Genomic DNA, 12485 nt, shown 5'->3' with positions numbered 1-12485 from the left:
GACAGATGCCATCTCTGCTGTTGCTCTATGTTAAACTGCACAGAAATCTGGACTAGTACAAGACACAGGACCTTCTTCATGTACTTTCTTGCTTGATTCAGTCCTAGACAGGTCTGACTAAATAAAAGGAGAGAAAAGTTCCCCAGGAGGAAAACGCTACAGGTTTACAAACTCATTAACTGATTCGGACCAGAGCAAACCCACTACAGGTGTAAAAACGCTTAAGTCTAACTAGAACGTGCATCAGGTTCCAGAAGAGTGGACTAAACGGGACAGGAAGATCAACAGTCTCTTATAATCCATTACCAGACAATATTAATATTGTTATTAAGGCAATTGGACATATAATCAATTATTTTGTCAGGTGAGCCCATTGCCACTCTTCACGTGGAATCGACAGGTACACATTTAAATCAAGTAAATTGAACACATCCCTTTTTCAGCATCTGTTCCCTCATACCTGCCAGAACTACCACAGCTTTTCAGCTTCTCTCAGCGCCCCCTGTAATTTCGACCACATTCTCTCTTTCTTTCTCACAATCTCCCCTTCTCTTCCCCTCTCAAATTGGGCCAGCCTGGCTGCGTGTATGCGAGCTACTTCCAGAACATTCCTGCCTAAGCTGGCCTAGAACAGGACGCCAAAGTGGAAAATAGCATTAAAGTCTCCCGCCATTTCATTCCAGGCCCAAACTCGATTACATAATTCCATAAACAGGAGTCAGTGCAGAGCGGCTTCAGCCAAACACATTCCCTCCATTCTTCTCCATAGGGAAAAGGTTTTGGCACAGAGGAGCTGGCACTGTTCCTTGACATTTCCCAGGAGACGAGCTTCTCCTTATCCTTACCTCTCGTTCTCTAGCTCTACATCCACCTTAACCTCTCTCAGGTTGTTCACACACAGTTCACTACGATAACATGGACCACCACCACCACCACCATGTCTTAGCCATCACCAATGCTAACCATCATGCTACACACTGTGGCAATCGGGGTTAGGGTGGTACACAGTGTCTGAACATGGTGTACCAGCAGCCTTAGTTCAGTTTTAAAATAGTCCTTTTGCTGGTATTTAACCTCTCTCTCTTTGCAGGGTGGTTACTGTCGTGCGACCGGACAGGACCACATTCCTCACATCCTAAGCATTCCTTAATTCCGCTACAGTGCGTTTGTGCTGGTAGGTGTGTGTCGGTCTGTAAAAACATTAAACTGCGTGTTTTTTTTTTTCTTCAGTGCCGTGGAAACAAAAATAAAAATGTTAACGCTGGATGTATTTAGCCTGCTCTGAATGACGGTCATGATTAGATCTTGAAGTCTTGAAATGCGGGCGGGTTTCCGTGACTTTGGGTTAACTCCTTAAACTGCTATTATTATTATTATTATTATTATTATTAAAGACATATTATTCAGAATGTACTACAACACTAAGGAAAAGTATGGAGGGTGAAGGCTTGCATATTTTTTTCTGTATAGCACCCAAAGGTTCATTTACAAAGATTTACAGAAAGATTTACACTCTGATTAATAATAATCAGAGTGGTTTAATGTGAAATTCTCCAATCTAGAGCAACTCAGGATTGTGTTCACAGTGGTGTTGAATAGAACCAGATGTGTAAAAGGTCCCTCACAAATAGGAGTGTAAGAAAATGAATATATAGAAGTATCTAAATATTGTGTGATTTTCAAAAACACAGTATTGATTCTTAATCAACGTAGAACATGGGGCTCAGCGGTTAGAGCACTGGGCTATTGATAACAGGGTTGTGGGTTCAATTCCCGGGCTTGGCAAGCTGCCACTGTTGGGCCCTTGAGCAAGGCCCTTTACCCTCTCTGCTCCCCGGGCGCTGGAGTAGGCTGCCCACTGCTCTGGGTGTGTGTGTACTCACTGCCCCTAGTTCACTAGTGTGTGTGTGTGTGTGTGTGTGTGTGTGTGTGTGTGTGTGTGTGTGTGTTCACTTCCACAGATATGTTAAATGTGGAGGACACATTTCTCTGTACAGTGTACACTGTACAGTGACAAATACCACTAGTAGAGTATTCTCCTCTAGTCTTCAGAGCCCACTGCTCTGACTGGATCAAATGTCAACTTTTCTTTTACTCAGATTTTATGAATATGGTGTTTTTGTATTATAACAGTTCAAATTTAAATATGTATTTAAATAACATGCAGATAATAGTATGCCTTCTTTCTTACAGTATCGCAATATGTCGCAGTATGTAGAATTGTAACCTCTGTATCGGGATACACATCATATCGGCGGGTTCTCGCCAATACATAGTATTTGTACACACTCAGTGCATAAGGCATCGCTTTATGATAACTGTGAAAGAATTTGGACAAGAACACTATCTCACCATCATTAAAATCACAACTTTGCCACATATGAAACTCACATGTAGGGTCACTAGTGGTACTGAATACTATCACCACCACTATAAACAGATGTAAGGTAGTAAATTTCTTTACAATGGTTCACATCTCAACCACTGAATTTGTAGGCAAACGTTTGAAGAAATGGACGGAATTCTCCTTAACCGCCTAATAAGCCTAGGGTTTAAAGCAGGGGTGGGGACCCAAAGGCTGGAGTCCAGCACAGTTGACTGATTTTCCAGCTCCAACACACCTGCTAAACCTAGCAATTAAGGAGGGAGGTGAATTGGGTGTGCTTGAACAGGAAACACACAAAACTGAGCAGAAACTCAGCCTCCAGGAGTTCCCCACCGCTGGTTTAGGGAGTTAAAAGGAGTTTTGCATGTGGTGGGTGGGTGTGTTTCTGTGTTTTGGGTGGTCTCTGTCTCACCACACTGAGCTGACTCCATGAGGTTCGGATGAGTTTGTTCTGGACCATGATGCGGTCATCCAGTTTGACTTCTCTGGACTCTGCATCCTCATCTGAGTCGTTGTGCAGTGCCTTCTCCTGGTAGTTCTGATACAGAACCTCATCCTCTGTAACACACACACACACACACACACACACACACACACACACACACACACACACAGAGAGAGAGACAAACAGTCAAAGATTAACACTCGGATGTGCACTCACCAGGAGGTGAGCTGTGATCAAGAGATTAGGATCTTTTTAAAAAGCCTCAGCGCACGTCAGATAAAACATGTAATAGAGCTCCTTCCACCAGCTCTGTCAGCATTACTGGCAAGAAGAGAAAGTCCAAACAGGGTCCATTTCCGAGGCTGTATGACCAACCTGAAGCATCTGGTCTGAGTGCATATAGAGTGACCAAAACATCATCACATTTGTATTTTTTTTTGTTGTGACCAAAGTGTCTATTATATAGCCAAGGCCCAGTGGCATGATTAGATGACATTCATTGAAATGGTCTCAAGCTATTCATTAAGCTCATATAGTGAGAAGAGTGTCATTTAGATATGAGAATCTAATAAGCAGCAACGTTAAACCCCAGCTGTCTGTGCTTGTACATTGCTATTATCTATTAGTGGAGCCACTGCCAATATACAACGGCTGATTGCAGGCCACTGAGAGGTCAAGTGAAGGCTTTTTTGGAGTTTGTTGGATCATAACATTCAGCTGTGCAGTGTGACACAGAAGGTAAAAGCATGTACAGGGTAAAAGCACACAGTATATCCCAAATACATTTATATGCAATATAAAGCTCAGCCAATCTATGTAATTTACCCAACTGCCACAATAATTATATTATATATACTGCCCCATTTATTCAAGTTAACGATTCTGTACTCCATGTTACCCTGATATGCTGTTACTCATATATGATCAGTTATTTACTTTTGAAATTATCATTTTTAAATGACAAAAGGCAGCTGATACTGCTGTGTAACACACAGCTAAATAACACGAGTTAATTTCCTCCTCTACGTGTCTTTCTTCTTCCTTGAAATCTGAGCACTTGAAATCTGAGCACTTTCCATTTTCGATTTAGGACGCAGCCGTGGTTTCTTTCAGCAAGCAATCGCAACCTGCCAGTCTGGGTAAACATCAGAGCTACAGGTTTTTAAAAAAATATATTTATAATAAATCAATAAATAAAAGCTAAGCCTAGCTGAAGCTAAAAATCTGTTTCTGAGCTTCAAGCCTGAATTACATCATTAATTACTCTGACATGAATACTCAATCATTAAATTCATTAAAACGATCGTAATCTTTGAACAAAAGCTAATTAGCAGTGAAGAAAGTAAAAGTACAGAACCAAAAGTACCAAACCCCCCTAGTCAGGCCCGGAGACACTGCTCCTAGACTAAAGGGCATTTTGACTCTAGCACTGTTTTCTGGGCCCAGGAGCGCTTGCTCAGAGAGCTTGGTAGCTTGGTTAGGTCAAGTGTGAAAGCTGTTCTCGAGCCTGGGAGTGGACCAGAGAACCGATCTATAGTCTCCCGAAATCCTGAAAGTGGTCTAGGTTTCGCTTCAAGCTGACTCTGGTACAGTCCGCTGCAGGCGTGGAAGCTATCCACTCCTGACTTGTTGGGCTGCATGATTGGTTCATTCGTGTCACGTGTCTCTTTCAAGTTATCACCTGCATGGCTACAACCTTCTCCTATGAGAACGCATCCATGTTGGCAGCACCTCAGGGGTATCCGAGGCAAATAAGGAAAAGCAATAAACGGCTGAAACAAGGTCCTACTACTTTGCAAAAATGCATGCAGAAAAGTGACACTCTAAACTGTGCAACCGATCCAATGTCAATGAGCCCCTCCTACGAAAGGAGCCCAGAAACAGGCATGGGTGAAGAATTTTGTATACAGGACAAGTGTGAAAATTCCCCAAAAATACAGCAGTAATTGATGTGGAATTAATTAGCTCCACTGTGTAAATTGTACTTTTGTTTTCTAGATACTGCGACTTGGGATTTGTTGATAATCTGTTGCTTACCATTCCAAGGTTTAAAGGTCAATGTGTAGCTAATTTGTCACACACCTCCCTTTGAGACCCGAAGTCTATTATAAATATAGGCCATTCTGAAATCAACTATTTTTTGTGCTCTATTGGCTCCAAATGGAAATTACACTGCAAATGGCAATTATTGGGGTCCAAGCACCTGCATGGTGCTTGGACCCCAACAATTGCCATTTGCAGTGTAATTTGTCACTAAGCTCTTCTAGTAGTTAAAGTATTTCACAGAACTTCACAGAATTTCACAGATGAAAAATAATTGGAAACTGATTGTCTTTGTTGCCAACAATGATAAATTACACATTAACCCTTTACTGCCCACTGTTTGAAAAGCCAGCAACGAAAGAAATCTACAGATGCCAAACATGAAACATGGCCCAATTTTCACATTTCTGTCACATCATGTTTAAAAGACGTCCCACCGACAAATCAAGCCAATGCATAAATCAAGCACTGTGAACATAAAGGCCTTGTACTACAAGGCCCACTTCTATAGGAGCATGTGCTCAGAATGCCTCTCTCTGCCACTTTACTGTGTACAACACTGTGCTCTGGTTCTATTGGGAAATCCAACCCAGTGGAGCGTAAAAGTGCTTACCTTCACTGTCAAATGTCCTCTGGGTCTGCAGCCCTTTCTTCTTCTCTCTGCTCTGCAGAAAACATTGGTGACAAAACTGGTGTGACTTTGATGAATAAATGCAATAAGCTGAACATGACTCAAACATGACTAACAGTTAGCCTGACCTGATTTCCACAGTGTTTTTAGTATTAGCACTGACAGCATGTATGAATTATGTAATGAACCAGAAAATCACGCCTGTAAGCAAAGTCTTTTATACTAATTTGGGACACACTGTTATGTTCGACCTTAGCAGCAGCTGTTAAGACATTTTCATCCAACAACATCTGGCATTAAATACCTAAAAACAATAATTCAAAAGCTGGTGGCTGCGTCCATCTACTTAGAACTCGCTTTGTCCTCCATCTTGATACAAACGGCAAAAAAGACAAACGGTCTATTTCTGCCTCCAGCTCAAATAACTGCTCGTTCACACCGGCCTGTCACATTCTGAAAGATGGACAGCAGTGGTCATGGTCATTTCCACTCGCTCACAACCTTTGACCTCACTGACCCCTAAGGCAAGCTCTCTGCCTTGCATGGAAGTGCCTGATGGGCTAATTGGAGGACAGTGACCCTGGAGTTGTTACAGCTCCTAAAAACAACAACAATGTCCTTTATTTGGCATGTCCCTGAGGAGAGCCTCTGTGCAGAACTCCTCTACGTTACACTTAGACCTACAGGCAGAGACTGTTTCGCTCATTTCATTCCCTCACAGTAATGCTTTTGTTTGAGTATTACTGAGTACAGAACTACCTTAATGAAACTGAATACATCCCAGCTTGCTTTATTACACCAAAGCCAGCTGTGAAATATCACAGAATGCATAAACAATGATTTACAGATTTACACTAAACTGTGAGGCATTCATTCATTTCATTGCTGAGAGTCAGTCAAGTTTAATACATATTTTTTTAAACATTAAAAATCTCTTTTTACTTTTGATTTACTTTTCAATTATTTTGGTTTATCATGTTGTTTCTTTTCTGCTTTGAAGTTCTGCCCACATCTTTAATAATCTTTTAAAAACTTAACCTTGTTATTAATTAAAATCTCAATTATTTTATTTACTTGCAATTTCATAATTATTTTATTCCTTAATCATTTCAGTTTCATTCTTTCTGTTTCTTTACTGCTTTTGTTGTGTGCTTAAAATAAGTACATAAATTTAATTAAATGTATTATTATTTTTATTATTATTATTATTATTATTATTATTATTATTACTACAAAATACATTTACATTTTAAATGGATGCTGAATGCCTTTCTCATGTGTGGTCTTTGGTTGTTAACTTCAGAGCAAGTAGTCACATGGGAGACACACCTAATGCCCGAAAGGTACATTCAGTAAGCTTGATTAAACCACATATTACAGATACGCTGCCGGTCATATGACTTGTTGCGACACTGCAACTGGAATTAAGCTTCAGTGTAACTGTAAACACTGCCGTCATGAACTGGTATGAATTACACTAACTGTAATACTAGTATGTCATATTTACAACCAATGAGCACTGAGCAGCATCAAAGCGTCACAGTGGAGAAAAATACAATGGGGTTTTTTGCCTTTACCCGAAGGCAGTCAGTCAGCCAAGACTAGGGGTGTAACACGGGGTGTAACACACAAAGGTCACAGTTCGGGTGAACATTTCGGTCCCGTTTTTCCAAACTTTTCTGTGATGGTTGCAAAAATAATAGTACAAAACGGTGTTATTTGTATGATTTGATGGTGCACCTAACTACTGCTTTAAAAGAAGCAATGTCTTCTCATCATTTCATCACACTAGATATTCAGTGGAAATCATGTTATACCCTCTGGAACCAAATGAAGCTGTGCTGACCTTGCTTTTGGCTGCCCGTGGGCTGCCATGCCCCTCCTTGACCTCCATTACCCCTTTGAGAACAGGCTGAGACAGCCTCTGATTCTTCAAATCGACAGAGGGGGAGTCTTGGTCAATTCCGCTGACAACGGCTCGGCGGTATGAGGTGGACCGCAGGCCTCTCTTGAACATCTGGGGAGTTTCATCTACGTCCTCCTCATCATCATCTCTGCTGGTGGAGAAGAAGGCACCGCTCTCCACCATGCTTCGAGCGCGTAGAGCACGTTTGGAAGGGTCAAGCAGTCCTCCGAGGCCCTGGCGCTCAGGGCCTGCTTGGGACACTTTGCTGGGACGTGTTTCTGAGACCAGGCCTCGTGGGATAAGCTGCTGGGTGCCCATCTTCAGCGCTGCTGGGCTGTGCGTGCTAAGGACCACAGAAGGTGTAGGCGGCTTGCCATCAGAGCCCTGGGCAATATAAAGAGAATGATATTTTTAATAAAAGCAGAAATACTGAACAACTGAGAAGACGCTGTATGTTATGGAAGCATATTGCCCTTGCCCTACCTGAGAGGAGACCGAGGACTGTCGCAGGAGCACCATACTGCCACTATCGGAGGGCGACGGGGTCCGGGGCGTTGCCGGTTCGGACGGGGTGCTGGGGGCGGAGGAGGAGGGAGAGGAGAGGGAGGGGATGCTGGAAGTGGAGCTGTAGGCTGAAGGAGTCTGGAAGGCAACAGGAGAACCGCGAACCTCTCGGGGCTGCGCAGGAGGGGAGAGCCGCCGAGGGCTGTCCTGAGACAGACAGTTCGATTCTTGGGGGCCCCCAGGCGAATCCCTGAACACAATCTGGTCTCTCTGATTGGTGAGGGTGACCTGGCTGGACAGGTGCCTCAGAGGATCACGGATACTTAAGCCATTTCCAGTCTTTGAACAGCTGGTGGTCTGTGTTTTAGGTGGCTGACTGTCTACTGAGGCCTTACTGTCCTCTGACCCGAACCTGACCAGAGAAAATCGCCCGTCCTTCGTGCGTCCAATGCTGATACTACGTACCACACGAGTCTTGCGTGCTGCTGGTTTGTTCAGGACGTGCTTCAGCACCACCGCGCCCCCCGCTGGGGCGGAGAGCTTTTCGGTCGACTCTGCGGGGAAGTCTGTCATGAGGAGACCCTCGATCTGGTAGCTCAGAGGTCTGGGCTTGAGGTGGCCGTTTGAGCGCTTTTTCCACAGTGGGGCGATGCTGCTGCTGGACAGGTCGACCTCACTGCCAAGGTCCATTTTAAGGTGAGGCTTGCGCCAGCTGGCAGGGGATGATGACGTCACAGTGCAAGCTGACCTGGGGTGGGGGCATTTCACAAAGCAGAATTTTTCATTAAGGGGAATGTCTAACTTGACATTAAATGACCTCACTCCTATGGGACAGTGTTTTTATGCCTCTAATAATAACGAATACTTAGAGAACCAGCTAATTCTAGACTCGTCCACACGGCCAATTAACTGCAAACTGCAAATATCACTTCAGAATTGACCAAAAAATTTTAAAAATCACAATAGTCACATCTGAACAACTGAATTATTCGAAATCTTGAAATATCCAATAGGCCCAAAATGTGAAGCCATGCTCATGCCAACAATCCCTATGTGTGTTATTCTCAGGAAGATGTAATTGAGTCAAAGGGTGATCCATCCCATAATAACATTCCTCCTTTTTAATGAGCTGGACTTTGAGCTTCAGGCTATGTAAAATGCTGCCCTACAACAACGACCCTTTCCCTGCTCACTCATATTAATCGAACGGTGCGTCAGCTCACTTATGAAGTATTTCACAAACCAGAATGTGACCTGATCAGATAACTTAAGCCAAAAGTCCAACCTGTCCCATAGAGGAGGTTAGAGTTAGTTAGGTAATAGGGGTTCAACACCAGGACAGCTCATAGGCCATTGTTCTGGCAGGAGTGGTATTGTTGGACACGGTCATGGGAGGGGTCAGATACGTGCTTTTAGTCCTGTACTTGATAGAAACCTGATAGCTTTCCAGCTTTGGTTTGGGTGAAGATGTTGGTGCTACACAGCTATTGGACTCTTAACTATCACCACTGTTAACTAGTTACACCATGATTAATATATCATCATTATGATCAGAGCAGTTTAACAGTATAGATGGTTTGGTAACTTTTATCAATAATGTATAAATAGTTCTGATCAGAGGAGGATGGATCGGGTCCCCCTTGTGAGTCTTGGTTCCTCCATAGGGTTTCTTCCTCCAGCTCGGAGGGAGTTTGTCCTTGCCACTGTCGCCGTTGTGGGGGTCTTTGATCCTTCGTGTCTTACGTTATTTCTTTTTTTGATCAGTGACGATAACTTTTTCTTCTCACTAGACTTGGGGCCTTTTCACACCACTGCACCTTTCAGTCTGGTTAAATCAGACTCTGATTGGACTCTGAATGGGTCTTTTTCACCCTTGTGATGTGGACCAAAACTACGCACCGAGACCCTAGAGAAGAGGTGGTCTCTGTCTGATCTGGTCCCACACAAACTCTGGAGCGGTTTGTTTTTGGGTGAGGCCATAATCTGACCTCGATCCGACCCAACTATCAGGTAAATATTCAGGGGCTGTGACTGACAGGTGTCTTAGAAATTGTATCCATTTAATATTTTGGCAGATTCTTATTATGGCCACTACAATTCTATCTTTAAGGGGGCCCTGAAATCCCTGGCAGCACCCCTGCTCAGACCACCCAGATAACTGTCATGCATACAATATCCAAGTAGTTCTTAATTTTAACAGATTTTAAATACATTTTTAAGAAAGTAAATGAAGACAATTACAATCACTTTGTCTGATGTCAAACATAAGAAATAAGGGGGAAACATGCAAATTGGACTGTTGGTGGAACAGGCTGCCCAGAAACCACTGAGCAAACTGCCAGAGGACCACCAGCTTTGCCTTCAGTGGGACAACAGCAGTCAGCTGTCCTCTCAGTGTAAATATCAAGCTGGGGGCTGGTGAAGTATCGCGATACTGATTATTGATCATATAGATATAGATAGATAGATACTGTATCCATGTCAGCCACCTCTCCAGCCACCAGCTCAGCAGCCCAACCTCAGGACAGCCAGGCTGGAGGAAGGTACCTGCGTGCAGTGAGATACCGCTCCACCTTAAATGCTGATGCAGTAGCCTCATTTAAGGTGGAACGGACTGTTCGATAAAGAAGCCCATACTGAAAGGTTTTCTCGAGAGCTGGTTGGTTGGCTAGGACTAGCTAACACTGTCCAGAAATGGGACAGGGCACCTCACACAGCACTAACTTCGTGAACCCCTGCCCCAGCACCCTGCCCCAGCACCCTGCCCCAGCACCAGCACCAGCACCCTGCCCCAGCACCCTGCCCCAGCACCAGCCCCCTTGCCCCAGCCCCCTTGCCCCAGCACCCTGCCCCAGCACCAGCCCCCTTGCCCCAGCACCCTGCCCCAGCACCAGCCCCCTTGCCCCAGCACCCTGCTCCTAGCCCCCTGCCCCAGCACCAGCACCCTGCCCCAGCACCCTGCCCCAGCACCCTGCCCCTAGCCCGAGCTTAAGTTCGGGAGAGACGCACCTTCACCTTTCCGTGCACTCTTCTCCTGCCGGGCCGCGCGCTCAGCTCATAATCCGTTTGTCCAGTTTTGGTCCAGTTTTAGGGTCCAGACTCGGTCACGGTGACACCCAAACAAACTTTCCCGCGAGCGCTCCGTCCCCTGCACTCACTTGCAGCAGCTCTGATAGAGAGTGAGTGAGCGAGCGAGCGAGCGCGTGAGAGAGCGAGACAGTAAGTGAGTAGCGAAGTTCTGCGCGCGACTCCAAAACATTTTCGCCCCGAGTTCACGCGCCGCGTGACGTCACGGCCCACGGGTTTTGCAGCGTTTCAGGTGGAAACGACCATAAAAACTTTATTAATACAATCAGAATTTAATTAAATAAAATAGACAATTAATATGCAATCATTTAATAATTAATTTTTTGAGCTCTAAATATATTTATAGATTTTTTTTTCTCGCATAAATATAAATAAAAGCGAATGCTCGAGCGTGGCCGAATGCTCTTATCCAGGCTAATTAAACAGATGAACTAACTAATTTAACTAAAGAAAAGGGAAAGTGTGTGAAAATTGGGCATGAACCCCACCTCGCGCAGAAGCTGCGTCCAAAACCACGCACGTGTGCACTAGTCATACTGTCCTAATGAATGCACTTCGGTGTGGAGTGTCACTGCCGTGCTGTTTAGTGTGGTAGTATGTGGTTTTGGACGCAGCCCAAGATACACTCAGAGCTCGCGTGCTCGGAAAAAAGTGGCTGTCTGGCGCCGCCTGGTGGTCAAGCAAGGCTCAAGCAAGGCCAGAGCGTTTCGGTGTTTGCGCATGCTCAAAGGGATCTCAGCCTAAACTAAGGGTACTCAGTACTTACTGACTTGTTCATTGACAGTCGTTGGAGGCAGTGGTTGTGGGTTCGATTCCTGGGCTAAAGCAAGCTGCCACTGTTGGACCCTTGAGCAAGGCCCAATATGGGCAGATAAAATAATATGGAGCCTGTGAGGTGACGTAGGCTATAAAACAATACACTGAGGTCACAGAATAATAGATTATTATCTCATGGCCTCAGTATTCAGTATATGTGCAAATGTTTGTGGACACTAATGTATGTAAAATAACAAGACAACCACCTTCACCATTTGGGAGTGGAATGGATGGAATGTGGCCTCCACCTTTAACCCACCTGTGCAGTGAACACACACACATACACACTAGTGAGCAAACGGTCACACACAGTGACAGTGAGCACACATGCCTGGAGCATTTAGCAGCTACTGTGCGGGTGCAGCACCCAGGAGCAGAGAGGGTTAAGGGCCTTGCTCAGTGCTTTAACCACTGAGCCCCCTACTGAGCTAGGCTTTCTACACAGCTTCATACGCAGCTTGTCTGCTGCCTGTAGAGAAGTATTGCCAATAGAATAGGACTCTCTGGAGCAGATGAGCAAACATGAACCTATTGGCACCATGCCTCCTAATGCCAAGCGTGGGCTAGAGGGGTGCAAAGCCCCCCAGCATTGAGCTGTAGAGCAGTGGAACTGTGTTCTCTGGATTGATGGGTGGTGCTCCAACCAATACTTTTCAGAGAACACCAC

At 44.6% G+C, this 12485-nt stretch overlaps 1 protein-coding gene across 2 annotated transcripts in view; it reads right to left on the bottom strand.

Moving 5' to 3' along the window:
• LOC140574785 (rho guanine nucleotide exchange factor 26-like) overlaps positions 1 to 11079 on the bottom strand; it is a 66270-nt gene extending 55191 nt beyond the window's left edge. The window contains exons 1-5 of one of the 2 annotated variants that reach the window (XM_072694756.1): positions 10925 to 11079; positions 7895 to 8663; positions 7352 to 7795; positions 5488 to 5539; positions 2799 to 2944 (exon numbers count right to left, since the gene is read on the bottom strand). In XM_072694756.1, coding sequence (XP_072550857.1) covers positions 2799 to 2944; positions 5488 to 5539; positions 7352 to 7795; positions 7895 to 8605 — 1353 coding nt within the window. In that variant the 5' untranslated portion in view covers positions 8606 to 8663; positions 10925 to 11079. The remainder of the gene's footprint in view (positions 1 to 2798; positions 2945 to 5487; positions 5540 to 7351; positions 7796 to 7894; positions 8664 to 10924) is intronic. The other variant, XM_072694757.1, reaches the window with a different exon arrangement.
• Between the last annotated feature and the right edge of the window lie 1406 nt (positions 11080 to 12485).

This window comes from Salminus brasiliensis, chromosome 13 (genome assembly GCF_030463535.1).
Source record: "Salminus brasiliensis chromosome 13, fSalBra1.hap2, whole genome shotgun sequence".
Classification (NCBI taxonomy): Eukaryota; Metazoa; Chordata; class Actinopteri; order Characiformes; family Bryconidae; genus Salminus; species Salminus brasiliensis.
This window is presented reverse-complemented; position numbering and strand designations above follow the sequence as displayed.